This window comes from Pyrgilauda ruficollis, unplaced genomic scaffold (assembly GCF_017590135.1).
Source record: "Pyrgilauda ruficollis isolate IOZ18807 unplaced genomic scaffold, ASM1759013v1 scaffold5, whole genome shotgun sequence".
NCBI lineage: Eukaryota > Metazoa > Chordata > Aves > Passeriformes > Passeridae > Pyrgilauda > Pyrgilauda ruficollis.
The window spans coordinates 9669852-9697201 of NW_024526599.1; the positions used below are offsets into that span (position 1 = coordinate 9669852).

The 27350-nt window shown below is 35.2% G+C and overlaps 1 protein-coding gene across 1 annotated transcript; it reads left to right on the forward strand.

The window, feature by feature from the left end:
• The first annotated feature begins 3142 nt into the window (after nt 1-3142).
• On the forward strand, nt 3143-26751 carry ANXA10 (annexin A10). Its single transcript, XM_041479847.1, has 12 exons — nt 3143-3160; nt 10559-10640; nt 12535-12629; nt 16646-16759; nt 18913-19003; nt 19378-19457; nt 22189-22242; nt 22383-22476; nt 23855-23950; nt 24583-24641; nt 25698-25820; nt 26615-26751. Exons 1-12 carry the CDS (start codon nt 3143-3145, stop codon nt 26681-26683), a joined length of 975 nt encoding a protein of 324 aa, XP_041335781.1. The 3' UTR covers nt 26684-26751.
• Nucleotides 26752-27350: the final 599 nt, after the last annotated feature.

A 27350-nucleotide genomic window follows, 5' to 3' on the forward strand; every position in this document is an offset into this window, starting at 1 on the left:
GTGAATAACACGCTCCACACATTCTACACAAGCTCCCCGAGACATTTTTCAAATGCCCAAGGCTGTTACTGCTACACTAGAGCTAGAGATTACCTTCCCACCCCTTCTTCTTGACCTCTGTACGAGGTATGCATTCTGTGCTCTGGTGAGAGCTAGAAATTACACCAGCTCCAGTTATATCCAGATTTTCTTTCCACCACAGAAACTATATGCTCAGCAGCATGAAGTCCCATATTTTACTGTTTGCAGCTGCAGTAATACTGAACAAACATTTCAATTATTTGACTACTCCAGAGCAATACCTGAAGATCATTATACCAATAATGTGGATTTTAATTTATATCCAACTGATACACTGTAAGCTAATTTTCAGGGAAAACAAATAGAATAATTTCATATTTAATAATATTTACTTTTCACTTTAAATACATAATCACTTTTAGATGGATCCCTAAAGAATTTATTATATTTCATTATTTTGTTCAAGGTTTCCACTAAAACAACATGGAAATAGGTCAGTTGGAATGTTTAAGCTTAAGTATATCAATGAGCAGGACAGGGGAAGTTTGAGGAAGAACCTTTGGCACACGTGAGAAATTCCATTGGTTGTAGGGACCTGAAGAAGAGGAACCAGCCCCTATTTGATTCAACAGAAAATAATTAAGACTGTCCAAAAAAGAAGAACACATAACAAAATTAGGATAAAATGAACTAATAATAGAAACATCAAAAAGAGAAAGGAAAGCAAGGAAGTACCCAGAACAGTAATGAAAATCTCACCTGGTAACTGTGAGAGAATTGCAAAGATTAAATAGAGGTGATACAGAAAAATAGGCCTTAATCTGTCCAGTTCATTGTGAACTCAAGACTTTTTTTTCCCCTTCCCCTTGCAAGATCTTTTATTTTTTCCAACTTTTAAGGTTTCCTGCACTGTTCTTCAGTTTAAAAAACCAAGTGTTTCCTATCTTTCCACATAAGTAATTATTGCTACTCTCTTCTGCAGTATTTCCAAGTAGTCTTTTTTTTTCCCAAAAGTGAGATGGCCAAAACCCCTGGGAACACAGCTTCTTTGGCTTTCCCCTAAAACAGGATAAGCTCCTCCTCTAGAAATAACTCACACCTCTGACCTACTGAGTCTTGAAGAAAATGTGAAGGTGCAGCTCACTCTAAACACTGGATCCATTTTGCTGAGGATTACATGGACAAACACATTATTCATTTCCTTGTTGGTAAGCCCTGCCTCTCACCTTGGGGGAGAGACAGCAGGAAAGCACAGCCAAAGGACATTCAAAGGGATAAGGAGGTTGAAACCTTTCTCCTGTTTTCTCTAGACTCTCTCACAGCTTTTTACTGAAAGGTTCATTAAAAACACAATCTAGTTCAGTAAACAATTAAGGGCTTTCATCACATTATATGTCAGCTATGAATGTTTCATACAACAAAAGGCTTCAACTATTTATTTACACCCTATTGTTCTTAAAGATTTGGGCACATGCAGACAAAAACATAATCCTGTAAATACAATTTGTTTTCTGTTGTACTGAAGATTAATTGTATTACATTCTAATCACAGCAAAAAAAATAGACACAAAATTAAGACTCTGTAAAAAATATAGGCTTAAAATAGTCTTTTACTCTTATCACTGCTTTAAAATATGTATCATCAGGAGACTGAATCCTACTCTAAATACCATCTTCAGCACCTCTAACCAGCCAGACCAGATTCTTTATGGATAATTTTTCTTACCTGTACAGTGGAACTGCATTCCCCAGCCACCCTCAAAGAGCACTCAAGATATAGAGATAAAGTATGTACTTGGTACAATTACAATAAAGTAAAATACCTACCAGAGCCCCAGGAAAAAAAAAAAAAAAAAAAAAAGGAGAAAGTAAAGGCATGCCACTGTAAGGCCTATGTTTTACATGTTTCTTTGGGAAAATCTTCCAACAGTTTCTAAGGATGCACCTGTAGCCGTTACCCATAACATGGGCTGACATGAAAAAGCTTATACCCAAATCAATACTGCTGTGTTTATACAAGTCCAGAGATAGCTTTAAATAATTAGAAGAGCTGCTAAGGTATTACAGCTACAAAAAAAAAAAAAGTATTTTTTTTATTCTTTCCAAAGTCTTCCTAAATTATAAAGAAAAAAACTCCATGCATGTTTTAAGAAGTGCTCCAAAGTCTGTGATGGACACATTAAGAAAAGTAAGAAAATTTGGGATGATTTAATTCTGAGCTACTGTCACTGTACAACTACCGGAAAACATTACCCCTCTAAAATGGACTCAATCAGGATAACAGTAGTCTATACCTTCCATTCAAGTTGCAGGAGAGGATATACAGACTGATTCTGCACCTCTCTTTTTATATTCCTCTATTTTGTCTACCTTTTTTGTGTGTGTGAGAAAACTTCATGTTTTATCAATGGTTTATTACAATACTAGTTATCATAAGCAGAAAGATATGGTATTAGCTATGAAAAATGAGTTTACTGTCAGTTGGATAGTTTGGATTCTGTATAAGTCCTTGGAGAGAGCAACAGTACAGGATTTTTGATCAGCTCTTTGCAGGATTTTGCAAGTTATAACTTGCATGAAAAGATCCTCATTTACAGAGTTCCACTAAGGCTACCTGATTACTCTGGGTGACATATAAGGACTACAAAGCATCTTCCTGTACATGCCAGCTAGAAATAGATACCAGGGCAAGTGATGAGCTGAGCAATTTCAGGACAAGGATGAAAAAATGAACTAGACCAGATCCAATCTGTAAAGTAAATGATTAACACGAGCACTTTTGGTAGGTGACTGTTTCTTCCTGTGACTAGCTGAATTCTGATTCCTAAAATCAACACAGCAGAACAGAGGGTGTTGGGCTAATGTCTCTGTTTACTTACATTATAATCACACTTATTCAATGCATGGTTAATGACTCAGCACACAGTGTATCTATAAAGCCCAAGGACACAAGGTACCAAGGTTCTGCTTCACTGTTACTTTGGAGCCTAATGTACTTCATATCAGTTTGATTGGATGGCTTCTCACAAGTCTCCAAAACAGAACAAGATTTAATTACCCTTGCTTTTAGTCTAGGGAAGCTACTATTCCATCTCAACAGAACTTGAAGACTTGTAACAAAATGTATTGTGGAGATTACGTGAGTATAATTATTTATTCTCTGAAATCTTCCAAAATGTTTCATTCCTCTTGAGTTGTCATCATGTGTTGGTATCCATTTCCCTTCACTGGTAGAAATTAATCTTAGGCAAAGATAAATTATCTGTGATTTGGGTCTAATCTTGGTGTTACTTAGATATATATCTGCAGTGTCTGAAACAAAGGCTAAAATAAAAAGAATTATCAGTTCCTGTCTCATAATTCTAGACCTTTCAAGAAAAAGCAATGCAAGCCTCCTTGTGAGGACCTTTAAGGCAGATTTTCCATGCTCACACTAAGCTGCTACTACCCAACCGTATAAAAGATAAAAAAGTGAATCTTTCAGAAGATGCCTATTTCTGGCACTATTTTGAGGGGGTTATAATTTGACAAGACCATCATAACAGCATAAAGTAACTAAATAGCTTTATCATTTATAAAAATTTGGTTTGTTCATAGCATGAAAAATATTTTCAAGTAAAAAAATGCTACCTCTATAAGAGCCACAAGACAAGAACAGTTATCAGTGATTTTTTCCCCATCAAAAAGCTGCACAATATTTTAAATGGTTTCACTAGCACTCTTTGAGGAAAAAAATGTTTCAATGAAATTTTAAATCTCCATTCTGGAAACTGGTGGAGTTACTATATCTTGACAACAAAATACAAAATTTTTCTCTGTACCTGTTATACTGATCATCATGTTCTCTAAGGATTTTGTTTCAATTATTATTGGTATGAATAATGATTCATTCCTTCCAAAGGCCTCTTACATGTACACTCCCAACTTACAAATCAATATGGACTCTTCTAAAGGATAAATATTTTCCCTTTCTTATTTTAAGTATAATTGACTAATTATTCCAATCTTTACAGTAAAGTATTTATTCTGATAAAATTATATCGCACATATTTGCTTTTCTAAAGTGATTGCTATTGAATCATGATTAGTAATATGTTTGGTTTTCTGCAATTTGGAATCTTGCATCCTTTACTAGACAGTTAAGACCTTAAAAGATATTTTCTTCTTAGTTTCTTTTTTTTTCTCTTTTAATTACAGTTAGATTTTGTAATCTATTCCTGCTAATTCAAGGAAGACAGAAAGAATACTATACCTTAAAAAGGTAGTAGATTTGTGTCTGTTGTAGAAGACAAGGAACACAGTTCCTTTTCTTCTACTGATTTATTGCAACCAATTATGTTTAAATAATGACATTGTATCTGCATATAATATGTTATCCTGATATTAATGGTAGTACCTTATAAAATAACTTAGAGAAGAAATTATTTAAATTCGTTACAATTGGTAATTATTATATTTGCAATAATTCAGTATTTTGATAGCATTATAAAGAAAATCTAACAGATGAGACAATTTTTAACAGGCAGATGTTTGCAATGGTATAAGGCTTAATATAATGTAACTATTACATATTAGCCTAATAAACTACTTGAGCAGAAGGGACACAAGTTTCTAATTATTATACACTGAATTACATCAAAATACCCCAGAATAAATGGTTTTAATGCAAACTCTTTATCCCCTCTTCTCCTAAACATAAAAGGCACACTGCTAAACACTTTGTTTTTTCATAATCACAGAGACACGAGAGCAGAGAAGCAACTGCAGACAAATGGGGAGCATATCAGCCCCAGGAAAGACAGGAAATTTGACTCCAGGCTTTCTCTGAAAAGTATTGGGATGGATTCCCAGGTTAGGTGAATTTTTACTATTTATTCCAATTTCCATGTGTTATGGAATGGAAAGGGAGAGAAATTAGGTATTCTTATGAACTAGATCACTGGATCCTAGGAACAGACTTCCCTTCTGAGGCATCCAGACAGAATGGGGACATGGGGACAGAGCTGCACATAAACATTCTCCCCTAAATGCTGCTGGTATTTCAAGAGCAATTTGGTCATGGAGCACTGGCAGTTTTCTTTGAAGAGACTCAGCAACAGAATAACAGAAAAAAATCACTCCAGCAAGCCTCAATCAATAAAACAGGGCTTATACAGGACTGAGTGGTGAGACCGTAGCACGCATTTCTTCTCTACTCTTCTTAAACACTACTCTAGATTGCAAAAAAGTCCTCTAAGTACACTTTGGACTTCGGGATATTTTTCAAGAAATTCCAGAACATTGAATATATCATTAATTCAGAAGCATAAGAAAAACAAACAAAAAAAAAATCAGCATCATTGCTTTCAAAATGTGCTTTTTTTCTTTAAGATGATCTTCTTTATATTTTATGCTGCCCATATCAGTAATTACACACATTATCTGTGAGCAATCAGGATGGAGTCCTTCAAGATCAAGAATGAGATGTACAAACTGTTAACAGCAACTGCCCTGCCAGATTCAGCAATTCAAGGCATCATCCTTATCAGAGATTACATATGAAAAATACCACAAAACAAAAAATACCCTATAATAAATGCCATAGGTAAAACTACCAGAAATTAGAGAAGATGACATCTGTGACCTCTCTAAAATACATACACAGAGAGATGGAAGGTTTTGGAGAATGAATTTTCCAAGTTTAGAAGTATCCCTTCCAGTTACTGTATCATATATTATTGAAATTAAATGAAACACATACAATAAACTCACAACAAATACTCATGGAATTTTTATTTAATAAAGTTGCACTCAAATGATATCTTTGGAAAAGTATAGCTAGCTCATAGCATGTGGTTAGCTAATAAAGAAAACATTTTATTTTAGTAGACATTCCCTATGGGAAATATTCAGACAAAGGAGTCTGACTTGATTTGTTATCAGCAGAATGACTTACTGAACAAATATTATTAGAAGGTTGTTCATACTTCAGAATTCCTTTCCATCACAAGACTGAATTGCCTCAAGTTTGTGCATCATAACTTGATAAAAGCAGCCTCACCTTTTACTGATACTTTTGTTGAACTGCTTATGAATTAGTAACAGCTTTTACTGACCATTCTTGCTTTTGCAAAGAAGGTAAATTCCAAGTATCATTTTCCAGAACCATTATAAATTTTTCAGACCCTTTCCAATCTTTTTCATTGTTTGATTCATTCCACCACCATTACACCAACCTGTTCTGTCTGCTCAGCTTAATTTGGAATCAGTTTCTTACAGGAGAGTTAAAAGAATATGTACAAAACCAGAGATACTTATAGAGTACAGAGACACTCTATAAGTAGACAGATCTGTGGTTTTGAACATGAGGGTATCCTGAGATCAGAGATAAGATTAAATATCTTAATATAAAAAATTACTAAATTACCTTTGGAGATTTACTTGCTTATACTTTGACACTTCAGTGAGAAAAAAAAGCAAAATATTTTTGATTTTTTCCTTCTGAAAAACAGATATCCCCTTCACCAGGATGCTGCAGAGGAAAGACAGCATGAAAACCATTCTTCTATGTTCACATACAGCAATTTGTCTACACTAACCCACAAAAAGGCTAAATTGCTCTTGGAAATTACTTTTCTCTGATGCTTTTTGAAGACATTCTTTGTAATGCAGAAAAGTCTGTCGCACTGAATACTAATCTTGCAATGAGAGCTCCAGCAAAATGATGACTATGTTGTGAGGGATGCTAGAAGCCAGATATCAAAATTAAATTGTACAATTCTTTACATCTTTTCAGTAACTATAGACATTTCCCCCTTCTTCAGAAAGTTTGGCTCTATTCGTGTATATTCATCAATCCACCTGTTCCTAGCTCTAACTTTGAACTTTATAATGAATTTTAATCATATTGGTAGAGGAATGCAATATCTTCTGAAGTTTTGTGGAAACACTGTTTGGTGAGGGAACTAAATTCTATTATCAGTTTAAAAATAAAGCAGTTGTAACTCAATAGTCATTTATTCCATTGGCCTAGCATTAGCCAAATAACACATCCAGACTTTGGACTCAGTCATGGGACTGAGTCATATTTTACTTAGCCAGTGGTTGTCTCAGAAAGGACCCCATGGCTTGTTCCTAGAGGAACAAGGAGAGGAAATGAACTGCAAGTACATAGTGAAACTGAGACAAAAAAATTCAGGGAAAAAAACCCAATTGTTTTTATCTGCAGTGTTCACAGAACAAGTTGACACTCAGAGCATAACACAAGTTCCTTTTTCACTCAATCCCACACTACTGAGACTAATGGCTGTTTGATAATGTTGACTTATTTTGAAATTTTTATTGGAGAAATTCCTGTTAATTTCTTTATTTGGAAAAAATTATTGAATTGTTAGATTGAATAGCGAGTTTGTAGGCCACCCACCCCAGTCTTTGCTCATTAAGGGTAGGAACCAAAAGCTCCCTGAAATCAAAAATACTTTCATTGATGCTATCTGTGAAATTAGGAAAAATCTGTCACAATAAGAATATTAAACAGTGCAAAAATGCCCCTGCTCTTCTCCACTTACAAAAATATTTCTGTCACTTTGTCACAATTTGTTTTACTGGTGTGGATGGGTTGGAGAGCATTGTATTTAGAGAAATGATATTCAGTGAACATAAACTTCTTCTGACATCACCAAGACAACCACAATGCAATTTTCACTTCTGTACATTTAACTTTGCCATGAAGAGCAATTTCTACTCATCCCTGCAGTGAACCATCTTAAGGCACGCAGAAGAAAAATCATGAGATCATACTGGTAATTTTCCTATGCTCTCCAGAGCTTATGGAAGCAAATGATGTTGCAGAAGTAAAACAGAATTGGCCATAGACGCAAAACTGGTCATCCTGATGTCAGAGTCCAGTACTCTCTCACTAGGTTCTTTCAGATATTTCACCCATAGAGGCTGTAATGTATAAGCTAGTTAAGTGATTTTACACAAGGTTTTCCTAGCAGAGTAATACAAAATGTACTGAAAACATAACACAGATGTAATACAGATGAGATCTGCATTACTGCCTTTCATGACATGCTCTCTGCTGCACTGCTGGCCATCACAGGTGGGTAAGGAATTTATGGGTTTAAGCTTGAGCTGACTTAAATTATTTCCAAATTATTTTGCTACCTTTTTAGTATTTATACTCTATGTTGGGCTTAGACAGGTATCCACTCCCCTCATGCTCATCTGGCCAAGTCAAGAAGACATTCACACTCTTTTAGTGAAGTCATACGTAAACATTCATACCACCAGTTCATCCTCTCAAATGTTGATAGCTACACTCAGTCTGCTTTGTGCTGAGCTAAAATAAGCTTTCTTTGCACCAGCTGTGATTGGCCACAGGCTGCCTTTTTCCCTGAGCTCCACGGGCACACTGCTCCTGCTCAGCTCCACTGAGCTTTCTTCAGTTACAGGGGTCAATCACAGCTGACTTCAGTGGGAATGAATGAAGTGAGAGAGGAGTACATGTAACTAGACTCAGATGTTCAACCAAGCCTAAAAAATGCCTTGCTTCAAAACAGGGCAGTAGATATTCTCTAGCCAAAAATAACAGGAAGGAACAATCTAGTCATATGTAGCTGCCTGTTCCCTGATCAAAATCCAATCTGTTGAAGTTTCATTCAGTAGTGGCATTCAGAAATGCCTCTACTTCTCTGCTCCCTCAGTTTCTGCAGTGATGAACATTGCTGCTAACTAGACATTTCCTAGGCATATTTAGGCAGGGCAAGCCTGTATAATTTTTAAGGAAACATGATTTTACACCTTGGGCCCTAGGTTCTCAAAGCAGAACCCCAGCTTTCCTACTACAACACTGTTTCGATATATTTCCTTAACTATTTGAGTTATTTCGAGCAAAAAACATTGTAAGCACAGATGCTTCCAAAGTAGGACAAGATTGTAACAAACCTTTGCAAAACAAAACGCCTGCCCCAATGTTCAAGTTCATGTCTCAGTACAGGAGATTACTCTAAGTCTTGCTCAACAGCTATAAACTATACCACCTTTCCTTCTCCCTAGATACACCAAAGAGCATTAGAGTGATCATTTTCTCAGAAAAGCAAACCTCCTCAATTTTTACATTACTTTAGACGCAAGGTTTTCTTTCTTACCTGCTATGTAGCATCTTGTTGCCAGAGGGCAGAAGTGATGTGTCCCAAATGCAGGCTCACTTCCTGGTGTGCAAACACCAATTCACACACTGAGTGAATTTTTTAATTCTAGTTTGCACAAGGGAATGAGCTAAATGGTAACCCGCAAAAGACGACTGCCTGATCATCAGACCTTCACAGAGCTAACAGATTTCACCAAACAGAAACATAGCATTCATTGGTTACAAATTACATAATTATTTGTTAATTAGTAGTCAAACCCTACCTTGCCCCACCCTGTTCCTACCTTCGCTTGGTGGGTTTAAAGTAGCGATCAAATGTATCAAAAAATGGTGTCTTCCTTCTCAGCTAAAATACACAATCTTTCTTTGGTGCTTTTTAATTCCTCTGCTTAGATTTCAAGCCAGGCAAGAGTGATTAGTGGCCATGCACAAAACGTCTGCGTATGCCATCATATGTGAAGGCACAATGTGCAAAAGATTTTCAAGTATATGTAAAGCAAGAAAATTAATTAATTAGCATAATTCATGTAAGCCCTGATTCTAGGAAGCATGTGTAACAATACGCCATTCATACTTATAAAATATATCCCATATTTCTTTGAAATGTAAATATGAAGTTAATGGTGTCATTTTAATCTGATGTACTGACTGGGTTCAAGAATCATCATAAAAGAATCTTTATATTTGGAATGTCAGATAAAGCAGACAGTATTCTCAGGTGAACTAAAGTGGTTAACCAGAAGACAGAGCTAAGTATCTGCCAACCTCAGTTATTTTCTTCAGTTTGTATTGGTCTGTGATTCTATTAAATTTAGTTCTTTTTATTCTTCACAAATTTCTTAGAACAAGAAAAAATACATGAAATAAAGTATCACTGAGAACGAGCTGACAATAATTTAATCAGTCACAAAGCAACTAGAAAAATTGCATTGTCTTCTACACGGCAATCTCAAAACTATCTCACTTGGCAGTAACATCACTGCTTTAATAAATCACCAGGTTGGTAAGCAACCTATGGATCTCATTCATCATTTTCTCATTAGTCCTTTCAAATTAGAAATACCATGAGGAATAAATATTGAAGACTGTCAGGGATACCATGGATTAAATTTGAAACATAAAATATTTTTTAAATAGGTTGGCAAAGTGATTTACATTTTAAGGCAAATCCTCACCATTTTTTTCCTATTCAGGCCCAACTCATGCTAGGGGCAACTTCCTTCAATATGGTCTGTCTTCCTATGGTCAACTGCAAGTTCTGTTTCATAAATTAAAAACTCCACATCCTGCTCCTCATGGAGCAAAGAAAATTTAAAGTTATGATTACAGGTTTGCAGCAGAATAAGGTATATCATGTTAAAAATATAAACACCTCAATTAAAGCCTGCTTTTTTTCTTTTGTAGACACAAGGAACAATTCTTCCTGCTCCAAATTTTAACCCTATAATGGATGCCCAGTTGCTAGGAGGAGCCCTACAGGGAATTAGTGAGTATCTTGACTGATTCTAACACAAATTTCCTCTTTTTCAGAAAGCCCTCATAAAGCATTAGGCAAAATACAAACTTATAAAATTGTTGCCACCTATCTGCAGATTCTTCAAGGAATCACAGTAAGACACACTGATGATGTCCAAATAAAACATTTGCATTTACAGGAACTAAGAGTTGATCAAGATTAAACTAAAATCCATACCAACACATACAGTAATGAACACTGAATTGAGAAAACAAGAAAAACAGAATTCTGTGTTGCATCACTAGAGTGAGGGCTAAGAAATGAAAGAATTTTAGTTGTTACTTCAACAATTAAGTGCTACCAAGGTCTGCTAAGTCTCTTTTTCAGTAATAAATAAAAACAAATGGAATAGAGAGTTTAAAGAATTCATTATCTTTTCTGGTTTTGCTTTCAGTGTTGTTTCCAAAAAACTTTTGTTCACAAAAGGAATCTTTCTCAGTTCAGATTTTTAAAATTTTCCTATTGGAACCTTGTTGGTATTGCTGAGGGTAAAAATATTGATCTATATTTTTTTGTAAATCTGAAATGTTTTCCTCACTTTAAAACTGCTCTCTGTATCATAGCTTTTATACCCCTTAGGCTTTTCACAAGACTGTACAGCACCAGATCTTGCATGCTGTTTTCAATTTCTTTAATGAAAATGTAAGGATTCAGATTTAATGTCAAATGAACCACAATAAGCATTATTCATCAAGGGGAATCTGAAGTGTCTTTATGACCAAACTGGCTACAGATTAAAAGTTTTAAATATCTCCCTACACTTCAAAGGGTACCTTTAAGATAATGTCACTAAAATATTAAATATTTTAATGTTGTTAATATACAAAAATATAGACATGATATTCCTCATTTAATGCTCTAAGTACAAGTACATCAACCTTAATTTTAACCTGCCTATCAAAGTACATGGAACAAAGTTGTAATTTAAAGGACAATTGACAAAATAAACAGTTCATCTTCAGATAAGGTAAAGTCACCATATCCTTTACAGGCACTGACACCGACCCTTAATCCTGCACATGGCATTCATTCTTATGAGGATGTTCAGTCACCTCTGCTGTTCCAGTGATACTACACAAGTTTCATAATATTTCCTATATCTGGGTCCTTCTCAGTTTTTACTATAGAGACTATGTAAGCTGTAAAGATTTCTAATAATAACTATTTTCTGAAAAGTAAAAAGAAATTGTTATGTACAGTATCCCAACCCTTGGGATGCAAAAACAATTTTAAAACTCCAACATAATTTTCTGAATATGCTATTATTTTTCATAAGCAATAATACAGATTCATTATAGAAGTTTACTAGTATGTTCTACCTATCAAGCAAACCATCATAGGTAACCTTCAACAAAATGCCCTCTGGAAATGGAGTAAAATACTGTATTTTTAAACTTCATACAGTTCCTCTGAAATTCTAACTTTGAGTTTTTCAACAAATGGTCTAACACATTTATCATCCTCATAAAACAGATCCCTAATTCTTAAACGACAATTTAATCAATATCAACAAAACACACCAGTATGACTTCCAATGCTTCCAATAGCCACAAATCCTGCTACTGAGCCTGGTTCTGAATCCTTGAAAGCCCCTGTTTTATTGATGCTTTCAAATCCACTGAGTTTGTGAGAGGTGATGATGCATCTGGTAATAACAGACTGCTTCACCTTTTGATGGTATTACACCAGCAAGTGCAAGACACACAAGCACAGAAATCTAACTGATTGGTAAATATTAGCAGGATATTAGTATCTTGATCAGTTTTTCAAAATATTAGTGTTCTTAAACAAAATACAAGCAATCACAAATGTAAGTAATTAGCACCAGTTTGTTAATTTAGAGCCTGTGTCATTTCCTTTTCAGGTTGTGAAAAGGATGTGTTGATTGAAATCCTAACTCAGCGTTGCAACTCCCAGCGGCTCATGATTGCCGAGGCATACAGAGACATGTATGGCAGGGTACGACAGAAACACTTTGTACTTTTATTACTTCTTTCTCTCCTCTCTCCTGTGCAGCTGTCAGCCCTTCTCTCAGGTCACTCACTGGAACCACAAGCCTGTCAGACAGCTGGCTGGCACAACAGGCTGGCACACAAATTTGCTCACTAGCTAATGATAACCTCTGATGGTATCACATTGTCATTTCTACAGCAGAAGTGTTGTCCGCCACATAGAGTTAGAAAAGGACAAGAGAAGTTCCTTCTTCTACAGGCCATTCTTCCCTATTGCCCAGCCTAAAATATCTGGACAGACTTATTTCTTCCTTTATGTGCTTTTGGGGGGTTTTGAAATACATTTTTCAAGTTTTTGGAATAAATAATAAAATAGTATTGTAACCAAAGAAAAACACCACAGAAAGAGTTATAGGCTTTTTATCTTACATAATGATTAATGTTCACATCTCAAGCACTGACAGTCTCACACCTCATTCCATAGTCCCATCTGTACAGTAAGCACTATAGTCATCTGAGCTGCTTAATGTTAAAGTTATTATCTTTGAAAGGTGTTTAAAATTTAAGACAAAGTTATTGTTAGAAAACTGTATTTTATCTATACTTACTGTATATAACAATTTTTGTTATCCAAGTTCTTAAACATACACAGAGATAGAGATCCTCATTTTATTTCCAGATCTACTGTTGCTAACCAACTAACTTTGGGAGAGTTGCAGTGCCTGCATTCTCCTTAGTTGCTACAGCTATATAAGGACAAAAATAATAGTAACACCCCTTGAAAAATTCATGTGAAAGTCATGAAAAGTACAGTGTAAAACTAGATACTATTTAAGTTGACTAGACATGCCCTTGCCCTGAAAGAAGGCAGACAAACACTTAGAACAAAATCCAGTTTTCTTCATTTCCTGAAGCCTGTAAAACTAAGGACTCACTGGAAAATTCCTTCTGGGCCAGTGTCTGCTTGTCCTTGAATCAATCAGCATGAGTGAGAACAATGAGTTTGCACAAACACTACCACAGAGCCATCTCCCTTAATTAGGGTTAACCAGAAATGGTTCATTGAAAAACCTCCACATTATGTGGTGCTTTTACACCTCCAGTTCATTAACCAGCAGAATACGTTTGGGGGCCAAGAAGTTTTCTAGAGACAATCTTTGTGCCAACTCTATACTAAAAAAAACCTCAAAACCGCTGACCCCTGAATAAGCTCAAACACACACTTACTGTACTAGAACTGGAGAAAAAGAGCTGGATTTAATCAGTGTAGTAGGTTGATTTTGTGTTGTTACTCATCTCCAGGAGATCAATGACTTCATTTGGACTGTTAAGAAAAATGAAACACACAATAATCATATTTTAGACGTTGCCTTGAATGAATAAGTATATTTTATAGAGACGATAAGAGAACAATAACTGAATCACAGCTATCCACCTTCCAGAGACCGTGACAGTGACAGAAATCAGGACCTAAATTATTAAACCTGTTTTTTCTATTATGATGCATTTATTAGGTTACCAGCACACATGCAAACTATACAAGTTCAGTGTTTAGCCATACGATACTCCTAAGTTTTAATGTTACTTATAGCAAACTAAAGTATGTCAAGCTACCCAAAGGTGCCGGTGACATGAAGCACCCAAGCCCATTCTTCCCAAGTGCTTGTTTATCTCCACCACTGGACAGTCCTTCTCTACTCCATCCATAGCAGTTTGGCTGTTTTGTTTTAAACTTTTCTCTACAGTGTATCAACTGGACCTATCACTTTAACAAGGGAATTTTTTTTTAAATATTAATGTCACGTTTTTATCTTTAATTTCTGCTCTCCAATACATGAAGATGATCTAGAGATAATACAGTATCACAATAAAGCCTTAGCAAATGTCCTTCAGGAATGCAATTATTTTGTATTCACAGGGAACAATTATTGACTTGCTCGCCACAAAGCTAATTGGCTCTTCTTTTCAAAACAAAATTCTAAACAAATCAATAAGTCCCCATGAAAACAAATATTACCTTTAAATTCATACCTCTTTCAGCCATGAGTTAACATGAAGTGCTATAAAGGCAGTGGACACAGACCTAAAGACCTAGAAGAAAGAAAAAAGCCAAAGAAAACCTCAGATGTCCTTTTTAAGAATCTCAGTCTCTAAAACTATGAATAATAGAAGGGAAAAGCAAGAAAACTGTTTTCATATTCTAGCAATGGGGTACAGAACACGCTAAAAATCATGGAACATATTCCAATATAACCAGAATTTTAATTCAAATTAATTCATTAAGCACTGGGTACACTTCACAGTGCAAGATTCATCATGATACTCTTGACAGTTTCTAAAAAAACCCCACCAAGAATGTGGTGTATCTTGCATTGAATTGCTCCAGTTTGTGCTTTGAAAGATAATTTAGTACACATCGCACTTCCCCAGCTGCAATTTGTTCCACTGGTTATATTGCATTGAACAAATGCACCACTTGGCAAGCCCAGTTTATGAGTGGCAAATATCACAGGACAGAGAAGAGACGTGGCAAGGCAACAGCAGTTTTAATCTTATCAGTTCAATTTATGGTAAACCTGTTGGCCCAATCCTTTTCCCTCCTTATTTCACTTCAGTGTGGTCAATTTGGTAGCCACTATGCCCATTCATTAGACAAATGTAAACTGAGACATTAGAAGGAAAGAAATATAAAAAAAAATTAGAGACCTGAACTAGCTGCATGATTGAGACAGAAGTTTTAAGATTCCTTCTTACAATTAGCCTCCAAGGATTTCTTACAGCAAAGATGATCAGGAAATTAAAATAATGACAACTTAGAATTGTCTTTTCTTATTTCCAATACTTCCCTTCGTTCTGATTGCAGGAGTAATTTTAAGTAGTATCCATTTGTATTATTAATCCATTTTCCCACAAGCATGTCATCAGAAGTAAAATGTCTTAATGAATTAATTTCTACGCCATGTGCGATTTAGTGGCTGTCAAATGAATCCAAAGTGCATTCACCAAAGACTGTATGTTTCTCCATCATAAATTTAATTTTTAATATGCATATGTCTTCCTTCATTGCTACTCTAGCTATTAAATTAATTGTATTCAGAAACATATTAAAATCAAAGTACAGGCCTGAAAAAAATACAGCTCTGGAATCATACTCGTTTGTAAAATGGGAACTGTTTCTGGCATGCCTTTCAATTCAGACAGACTAGAACATCTTACAGGTGTCTAGTGCTGCACACAAAATATTTTAAAAAAAAGGACTGCACAAGTGTCCTCAATCAAAAACAGTAACTAGTAGTAACTTAACAAGCTCTTGGCATTTGCAGTGTTTTGAAGGATGCTACTAGGAATGGAGAATGGAGAGGAAACGCTAATCCATTACTCAGCTATCTGGCAAGAAAGAACTGAGAAATATGAGGAGGAAAAAGAGGGTTCCATATTATTAATCCAGCATCTATCAAATTCAGTTTGAATGTAACATATACATAACCTCCCAACTATCCAAAGCTGATTTTTATGTACTAGGAGTAATAGAGATGATTTTTCTTAAATTATTCACATGGTAACACTGAAAAAAAATCGAAAGAAACCACCAGTGTTTTATGAGCTTGATCTTCCAAAGGTGCTTACCTCTCTCGGATTTGCACAGGGAGTAGGGTAAGGGAAGCTACAGATACTCTGCTGTGATATCCAGTTTTCCAAGACTTTAAGTAATAGTTGCAGTTAAATATCTGCATTTTCTTCTCTGTTCTAATGAGCTGAAAACCAACAGTCCATTGCAGCCTACTGGCTTGTGCACCTATTCTCATCTTGCTCATACTGGTAGAACAAGCACGTACTACTTAAAAGTTGTTTGTTTTTTTTTTTTTTTTAATTAATTTTAGCCAGAATTCATCTTTGACAGTTCATCCTAAATCAGTTACAGAGAAAACTACTAATAATTTTTAAGCTGTGTTTTAAAGTGTAAAGTATCTCTATATTCATATAGAGATAATCCTGTCTGTGCACTTTCTTTTTCTTTTCAAGGATCTGATAACAGACCTAAAAGAGAATCTCTCTCATCACTTTAAAGAAGTTATGGTTGGCTTGATGTACCCACCTGCATCTTATGATGCCCATGAGCTTTGGCATGCCTTGAAGGTAATCTTCATATTCAGAATTGCTTATAGTTGCAGTCATTAATTAGAATACTAAACACTTTTTTTTTTACATTTAATTGGTTGATAAGCTACTGATAGTTAGTACACTGGTGTAGTGTACTATCACTTAGTCCACTACTCATCAAAAATACAATGCTATTTGAAGTTTATCCATCAGTGTGCTAAAGCCAGCATAAATAATATCCTTGTCATGGAGCATATACAACCCACTTAACACCCACGATAAACTCAGAAAATGAAGAAATATTTATACAGGCAAATGTAAGGTACTGGTTTTTGCAAGCATTTATGTATGCTACAAACCAAATTTACTTCCACAGCCAGTGCCATGCACTTAAGTCCACCTCTCTAAAGACCAATACTTCTTTAGCAGAATATCTTTGCATAAACACTTACAAAGTTCTCTGTGACAAAGTGTCACAGCGTACTGCACAGTTGAGAGGGCCATGACACACAGAGTACCACCATACAAGTTCAGAAGACTTTAAGCATACACCCATACAGTGTAACACCATACCTCATCTGAAAGTGTCTGGCACCTACCTATACAGAATGACATCATCCACTTTGGTAGGTCACAAGCATCAACCCTTTTTTGCTCTTTAGTCCAGCCTTTTATACTCCTCACCTTACATGCATTGCATCTGTGTGTCTTTTGGTGGTTGGTCGGTGCCCCTGGGCACTCCATGGCTCACTGCTGTCAATGCTGCTCGCCGGCTGCTCACAGCTGTGCCCACTGGGGATGGGGCTGGGCCACAGCCCCACTCCCAATCACCACAAACTGTGTGCCTACAATAAAGTAACCCCATTGAAACAGAACTGATTTCCCATTTTGAAGGAAATGTTTCCTTTTCTTCCCTGGATCTGAGACTGCAATCCTCACACAACTGAAGTTTGTGAACAAAAACATTTTTTCAAATATCAGGTCATTTCTGGTAAAATTCATTCCCAGAGGGCATTGTGGAGACCAAAAGCACAACTTAGTTCATAGAGGACTTCAATATATTCTTTGAAACCAGGTTGGCTGTAAGCTATTGAAAATAATTCTTCTCAGGAAATTCCTGAATTACCAACTCCTAAAAGACAGGAAGTCATATCAAAGTTCAACACTGGTTTCCTTTTCTTCCCATGAATATTTTTTGCTGTCTGCTGTCACAAGCAAGACAGAGATTACAAGACTTTGGGCAAGATGATTTATCTTGCCAATTTTGAGAATTCTGCCACCCCCCCAAAAAAAGTTAATAGTTTTTTTTTTTTTTGTTCTTCAGACACTTAAATAAATCTTTAGAAGTACTGGTATGTCTTTATTACAGTTGGCATTAAAAGGATTGTGAAATATCATTGCTAACAAAGGAATCATGTCTTTCATTAGCATAATTCACAAAATTGCCAAAGTTTGTTTTTTCCTATGTGTATCAAACTTGAACTTTCTTACAGTACTCCATCTTGACCTGGATTCATATGGCCAAGGTAAAAAAAAACAGCCCATGTGTATCTATGGGCTCTAATTCTCTCCCTTTATCCCAAATGCAGAATAGTCATTAACACTATCCATGAGCATATCAAAAGCAGCATATACACCACATCTTATGTCAATTGAAGTTTATGAAATTAATTCAAACCCTGTGGGAAAATACAGTGATTTGCAGCACTGCATGTACTCCATGATGCTTTCCTTTAATACCAAGTTCTATGCTAGATATTACAGACTATAGCATTCCTAAATAAATTATTAAAAAAAAAAAAAGAAGATGATAAGAAGAGAGAAGAATAACATAATACCTATGCTCATGTCTACCTCAGATTTCCTGAGCACTTGCTAGGGATGTATGCTCAATTGTTGCATCTGATTTCTTTCAGCAAACAAAAATTCTTACTAAAGTTCCAAAATTATTCCCATTATGTTTCTGTCAACATTAGTCTTGCTTCATTTCCCACTTGCTAAGGTACATGCTGAAATTCAGATTTAGAAATATATTTGAAATATATTAATTTGAACAGGTAGATTATGCAAAAGTACACTACAGAAACTGCTATTATTTTGTTATTTCTGATAAGGACGGCATTGCTTTCTTTTAAAAACTGGGGTTTCTACTACACAACATCTTTTCATATTTACTTCTTTCCATATAGGGAATAGACACAGAAGAAAAATGCCTGATTGACATATTAGCCTCAAGATCAAATATGGAGATCTTCCAGATGAAAGAAGCCTACCTAATGCGTAAGCTTTTTTACCAAGTGCAGAGTAGCAGCTGTACTATGTGTGTTCTGGAGGTATTAGCAAACAGAGGAACAGAACTACAAAAATACAGTACTGACCAGCACAGACTGGTTCCCTTTCCACATCTTCTTCCATACCTACATACAAAAAGCTGAAGCAATGTGGTGGGTGGGCAAGTCAGTGGGGACAGTGGCTGAGGGCCTCCAGCAGGGCCAGATGGATGTGCCAGCCCCAGAGCCAGGTCCTTGTAGAACCTGCCCAGGTTACACTGGAATAGAGTAAGCCTACTTGTCCTTTGATTGATAATCTTCATTTGTACCATTCAGAGCATGTTCATTTGTGATTTAAGATTATATGTTTCTGGTTTAATCTAGAATATAATACTGATCTTCAACAAGATATTGATTCTGAGACTTCAGGGCACTTCAGAGATACACTCATGAACCTCGCTCAGGTACTGCAATAACAAGAACCATGACTTACATTTCTAAAAGATTCATAATGACTTTCAATAGTATTTGATAAGTTTTACATTTTAAGGTGACTGTGATTAAAGCTAGCTCAATAGGGCTGCACTTTTAAACAAGAAACAGGAGGGAAGCTGATGAAGAAGAGAAACTGAATTCCTTAATCTACTCTGACTTAGACTTTGGATATCAGATGGAAGCAAAGGTAAACAGATTATTCTATAAATTCCCATTGGTATTCACCTGCTGACTCTTTGCTCCATCTGTCTCATCTCAAAATGAGTCTACTTGCATGTACAAATGTGATTGTAATTCTTAAAAGTGTATGTTTTCTCCATTATCAGAATACATGATAAACAAGTCAAACATTATGTGAAAATAGAGATATATTCACATTTGACTAAGAAATAAAGAATTAAAGAATTCACTGCTTAAAATATAATGCTCTTTGTGCTATTGCATATGCTCAATCACAAAATGCTAGCACAGAAGCAAAGGAAGTATCACTTTTACATACCAACTTTTGTCTGTAGTTTATACAACAGAGTGGTCATCCTTGTCATTCTCATTGCATTTACTGTGCTCATTATCTTTAAAATCTTCTGTAAACCAGAGTAACAAATAATAAAGGACTGTCATGGGATAACAGCATACATAAGGTGTATCTGTACTTTTAAATACGTGCATGTCTAGGGAAAAACTTCTTACACAAATTTGAAATAGGCTTCACTAAAGTTAGTAGGCTTCACTGAAGTTAAAAAGACAGAAGTTTCAAAAGTAGAAGCTATAAACAGAAAATATTTTTTTCTCATGCTGGACGCTTTTTCCCTAATAATGAAATTTTTTCCTTGCTTAAAAATGAAGAGCAACCTCACTTAAGCAACCTCACTTCTCATAATTATTAAAACCATGGACATACTTTACCCATCAAATGAACCAAATTTAAAATAATCTCTGACTATACATTACTAGACCTAATTTTCTTAAACCCCAGCAGGTATTGATAAAGAAGCCTAAAATCAGCAATTTCATGGCTAACAAAATCTGCTATTTCACTCAGGATAAGGAAGAGTTGCAGGAAATTTCAACTTGACTCAGTTATACTGAACTTCTGAAGATTTTTAGTCAAATCACTCATGCTTGCATATCATCTTATATTAAAACTCAGAGGTATTTCATTAAAACATACCCTTTCTAGTTCTATAACCAGGCAACATTTCCAGTGCATCTTTTAATGCTTTTTTTGCAGAAAACCTCTGCTTTAATTTCTGTTAAATCAGACTACTGAGAGAAAACTGAACCATGCTCCACATATGCACAGCAAACTATTCAATTGCTATAGTATTGTATTTACAGCTTTCATGTCCAACCTGAGGCAGATTAGAAGTTATAGGTTATGGTCCTTCCTAAAGAAATTAACAGAGTTAAAAAAGTTTCAAATTCAGGCTAATTAATATTCTAGTCTGAGACAAACAGATTTTATTCTAATTCTCTTTTTTTGGGTATTAATTGAAATATGATAATTTTCTACAATTTAAACCATAATTATAAAATGTTACTGGAGAAAATGGACATTTGACTCATGTAGAGTATTATTACAGTTATTTTATTGTACACTGCCCTGTCTTTATTCCCTTGTTTTCTTGTGTATGTAATTTTATGCAACCATTCCATCACAATTCATTTCAGATAATTTATCCTACTACTAGAAATTTCACTGAGTGAAATTATCACCATTTAATTAACATGTAAATTAGCATTTTTAACAAAAAAGAACTACAAATAAGTCATTCTACAAGCTGACAGCCAATACCTAATTTTAATCCTTCCCTTCATATATAAGGTAACATGACTGTAAATTTTAAACAAAATTGCTTCGAGCACATATTATTAAGGCAGTAAATACATGAGCTTCAGATTCTTAAGAGTTCTGCAAACAAGGCTGATTTGTATCCTTACAAGATGACTATGGTTATAAAAGCAATTCCAGAAGTAGGTGCTCTTCTCTTTTTCTGACTGTATAATTCAGATCATAGTCTCTTCACTTAAGAATTTAGCTTGGTTTGTGTAACTGAAAAGCTATTAAATGTATGGAAAAAAAGGGAACTATTCTTTTGGGGTTTGTTTATCAAAGTTGTCATCAAAGAAACCATTTCCTAACCCTGGATCTTAATTTTAGACAATGATTATGAGCAAGCAAAATCTCTATTATTTGATGATCTTGCTCCTATGGTTTGCGCAGGAAGAAAAATACATTGAGAAAAGATTTTTCTGGTAATATGAATATTGATAAGAACTAATCAGTGAATGGCAGATGTTACTCTTATCCTTGTTTTCCCCTCAGAGTTACATATCAGAGTAAACAATATAACATCCATAATTCTGAAAATAGCAGTGGGATTGTGTCGGTCAGGTAAAAAGTTATTTAAAATAGGACTAAAAATGGGATAGGTTTATCTACTTCCCCCACTTCTTCCTCACACAAGACTGTTTTTCATTCCAGAATTCCTCTTATTAAAGAAAACTAAGACATAATGTGACATCTTGAAGATATTCTCCACATTTGCAAATTCAACCATGCAATATACTGATCCAACCTAAAGGCCTATATTTGTAACCTCAAGAAATCCAACACAGCTTCATATACAGAGAACTTTATATTCCTACAGTGGTTTAGGATCTAACTTTTGAAGAATTGGTATCTCTTTTTTCCCTCAGGGAACAAGGATGGAAGGCTATGCAGACCCTTCTACAGCTGCTCAGGATGCAATGGTAAATATGCTCAGATGTGAAGTTCTCAAACATTAAAAAAAAAAAAAAAAAAAAAACAGAAAAGAAATGTTGGAAAGTGATGAAGGACTTACTTTAAATATTTTGCTTTTTTTTTTTTTTCAATTTTTCTGATATATTAGATTCTATGGGAAGCATGTCAGCAGAAGACAGGCGAACACAAAAACATGCTGCAAATGATTCTCTGCAACAGGAGTCAGCAGCAGTTGTGGATGGGTAACCCAGCAGTTCAGCTGTTTGCATACAGACTGTAAAGGAAAAATGTGACTCGCTAAGAAAGCCATGCTCTGCATACCAAGACAGTCAGTGTGCAGCAGGTCATTAGCCTGAAACCAAGTGTGAACTGTTGGGGCTCTCAGACTTGCACTGATGTGAATGGGTATTTGGAAGTAATGCAAAACTGAAGTTTGCCCGATGACTACTCACAGCTGTAGACAGAACAGACAGGCATGAGGATGCCTAGTAACCCAGAGAAGAATGTGTGACCAAAGAAAGGCAAAAGTTACAGCTGCACTGAGTCTACACATGACACAACAGGATGGGGGAGATTTTTTTTAACTATTTTATTCATTTTTCCTAAGCAACTCTTATGAGGGAAAACACCTAGGGAGAGCTGGATGGAATATTTTCAGCAAATGCTTGCATGTGAAAACACATTACTTTGTTGAAGCTTTTCCCCAGAAGTTTCACAGTTTTTATGAGAGGACTTCATTGTTCACACCTGTTTTCCAGTAACGAACATAAACACAGAAACACAAGGGCCATTTTTACTTAAAATAGAAAATCAGATACAGCTACAGATTGCAGGAAATTTATGTGAACTTATCCAAATCTTCCATTGTAGAAAATAAACCTATTTCACCTGGTGGCAAGTTTGAGTTTCTGCTCTGCAGTAGAAAAACAGTCTGTCTGCTGACAAGTTTATCACTGTGCAGCCAACTGTATTTCTTACGTCAACTTCCAACAGTAGCTTAGAACTACTTTGCTATCATGGATCAACAAATTCATCCAGCTGATGATGACAGGATTAACACACCTGCTCTATGTTCTGCTCTCTTCCTGACATCTGAGGGCCCTGCCTATACTGTAGTCCTCCATAAGTTTTGTAGTCAGCAGAAAAAGAATTTTCCTCCTTCCGTAATGGAGAAAGCACACCCTGGACATTTGGGTGTCTGCGTATCTGCACCTTGCAGCGAGTGTACGCGTCACGTGAGTCCTGGCTCCTTGCCACAACCCAGGAGTCTTGCCAGTTTCAGCCAAGCCAAGCAAGGAAGTTGTCTTACCAGCAGGACATTCTTCCAAGTGTCACAAACAGATGTTGCTAGATATGTGGCATGCATTCATTTCATACTGTAGGCTGAAGAGCCCAGGGGAAAATGTCCTAGAAGCCAGGTTTCAGGCTACTCATTTAGGTTGCCTGACGTGGGCAATATAAACACTTTGAAACACTGAGAATAATAAGGGTAAAAAATAAACTCAATAGTTACAGTACTGGGGAGAAATAAGGAAAAAAAAAAAAACACAAAAAGCAAGTTGACCATTATTAATGAACTAGAATAAAACAAGATTTTTTTTTCCACCCCTCCCCCCCAAGTTTTCCAGGAGTTCCAAAATATCTCTGGGCAAGACATAGTAGATGCCATTAATGAATGTTACGATGGATACTTTCAAGAATTACTGGTTGCAATAGGTAATGTAAAAATATTCTTTTTACTAGCAGCAATCTCGTAATAAATTCTAGTATATCATCTCTTGTGCATCAAGAATACTATTTTTCTGATACTTTATCCACTTTAATCTCCTATATTGTGCAATTAAATTTCCAGAGATAATTAGAAAAGAATATTTTAACTACTTTCTCGTGTTAGTGTAAATCTAAAAATGTATCTATGCAGCACTAGCTTCTGCCTGAGCAGAACTAGTATCTACTTTATTTGATAATAAATTTTGTGTGATAACTGCATTTCCAACTGATTTTACATATTAAATAACCAGATATGTTTCCAGGACTTTGGTGGTATATAAATAAGTTTCAAGCTTTATGTACATTTATCTTTCTTTTATAGAGTAAGGATAAAAATATTTCTACAAATATGACATGTGAGTGTATTCACTGATATTTAATAGGCCTTTTGATGTAACAGCAAACCACCACCAAACTTTCAAAATTATAAATACAGTTGTATTAGTAAATATTGGTAGCTTAATTTTAACCTGAGTCATGGACAGCACTACCCAGCTTTTTATTTCAAGGAGCCCAAACCCTAAAGAAATTATTTTATAATAATCTTCCGTTTACCTGTTGCAATTCTCCCCTCCTAGTACTCTGCATTCGTGACAAGCCTTCCTACTTTGCTTACAGGCTTTATAATGCAATTCATGTAAGTAGTCATTCTACTTCACATTTCATAAAAATAAGCTCCCTATTTTTTTTTTGTTTCTTTGTTTGTTTGATCATTCTAAAAGAAGTACTTACAAATCAGTCTCTTCAATATTTAAGGTTTGACCACGTGTTTTAAAACTGTTGGTACCTACATAAATTTCAAAGCAGTAGTGCCTAAACAACTTAGCAGTAGAAGTGTCTAAGCAGTAGAAGTAAAAGTTTAAGTATTTAGATACCTTAAAAATTATCTGTCTGGTAACTGTCAATTTTTTTTTTTTTTAATAGAAGACTTTTTTTCTATGCATGGAAACTCCTCCTGCTGTGCAGAACTCAATGTGCATTATTCTTACTACATAGCTTTTTGTCTGTAAATATTTAATAAGTACAGCTAAAACTTAAATAATAAATTAATGTTACATTAAGACAAATGCTTATATTTCTTTATAGGACTTCATGCAGATTCTTTTGTTCTTTGTAGAAGTGCTAACTTCTTTTGACTTTTCATTGCCACTAGATGTCCCCATTCTTCACAGAATTATGAAAATTTATTTCAAAACAGTTAAAATAAAACACATCTGAACAAAAGCTACGTAAATTCTAAAGCTATGGTTAAAAATCTCACAGAATTCACATGAGGCAGCAGTTTTTGTGAAATAGATTACTGGCCTCATTATAGTTTGAATGGACTCCACAACAACAGTCACAACTGCTACTCACAAATCGAATTCCTAGGAATATTGAAAAAAGTTTGTCATATTTTCCTTTTTTAGAAGTTTCAGTGCACGGATAAATCACTGGCATATAGGGACCCCCTGTTATAAAGTTACATGAATTCTATTACTTGTGTACATGAAAACTCAGTAGAATAAAACCCTTAGACTCCTTTAACATCTAGGATACCTTTATGGGTATACCTTTTATATGCTATATACTTATATTCCTATATGGGTATATCTTGTCTTTATCTATTAAACATTTATACGAGCATACACAGATGGGCAAACACATATTATGCAAATATCAAGTTTCCTCTCATTTTCTTTTTTCATTTTAGGACTTTGGGTTTCACAATAAAACAGTTATTAGGATTCTCATTGCCAGGAGTGAGATAGACTTGATGAACATCCGGCAGCGATACAAAGAGAGATATGGGAAATCACTCTTCCATGACATTAAAGTAAGTTTTTACAAACTTCTGCATTTATTCAGCACTGGTACCACACAGACTGTACCACTCTGTTAAACCATTTGGTTTAAAATAAAACAAACAAAAAAGCAAGATGTAAAAACAGTATCACATTTTCAGTGCCTCAGTTTGATTTGAATGAGAAATTAATTTTCAACTCACTCTCTGTGATTTTATCCCTCCCCAATGCAAGATGTGTTTATAAACAGGGCATGACAGTGTGTGCTGAACAAGAGTTTGTATGAATGATTTCTACACTAATTGAGAACATCCTATCTCATGTTGATCTGTAAGGCTAGGCTGGTACCACTTTTGTGCAAAACTGGAGTAAATATCTGGTTTTATCCTTGTGCTTAGGTAGTACCTTCACAAACCCTGTTCCTCTTGTACTCCTGGTCTGCATCTTGAAACAAAACTTTGAATCTGTTTAATTGTACAGAAAAATGTCTCTTGCTAAGACACTACCTTTTTTATGTCACTATAATCCAACTGCAAGATATGCAGCAACTTTACAAAATTGGTCATGAATTTTTGGTATTGAACTTGAGAATTACTAAACAGATTTGATCCAGCCTTTCAAAGACAGTTTCTAAGTGCCCAAGAAACCAAAGGCCATAACAAGTGAAATTAAAATAAAAAACCTCAGCCTAGAACCATTATGAAAACAATGCAGTATTTTATAAAACCTTACAGTAGTCTAGTCCTTGTCACACACCAAAAAAAGAAAAATTCAGAAAATGTATAGTCAAAGAAATATATTGGTTTTGGTTTTTTTTTCCTTGCAGCATTTTGCTTCAGGGCATTACGAGAGTGCTTTACTTGCTATCTGTGCTGGTGATACAGAAGATTATTAAGAAGATGTACTCTGAAAGCTGTGAGAATCTATTTTAAATAGAAATTATTGAAGCTATATGAAATGCACTAACTGTAAGAGATCCCTATTTTACAACAAAAAAAGCAAAATCAGTAATGTACATTTGCTAATATTAAATCTTTCTTGAGACAGGAAAAAATGTTGGCAGGAACATGGTTTTATCCCTAGTTCTAATTAATATTTCTGATTTTATGATTAATGTAAATTAATGGAGCAAGTGGTAAATGACTCCACGCAGGCATTTGTTTATCGTTTAGTGTCACAACACCCCAAACATTCATCAACAGGCTCTGGAAGAATTTATTCACTTTCACACTAGAGAAAATATTTTGCTTTATTTACTTTTAGCAAAAGTATTTCCTTCTTTAAGGAAATTTTTTCTTGTCTTTCCTACTTCTTTTATCTCATATTTTATGCTCTTGATCATTACTGTTTTAGTTACAACCCCACTAAGCGGCTGCCCCCATCTATTATCACTGTCAGAGTGCTTTTGTATTCTCTTTTACTTAGATTACATACTTAATGGCCTTTCCCCTATTCTGCTTGAAACAAAAGTAAAAATTAGAATCAAGTACTCCATGCACTAGAAAACCTGGAAGACGAAGCACTACTTAACTCTAAGCAGAGAAGTTCCAGAGGATTAAACT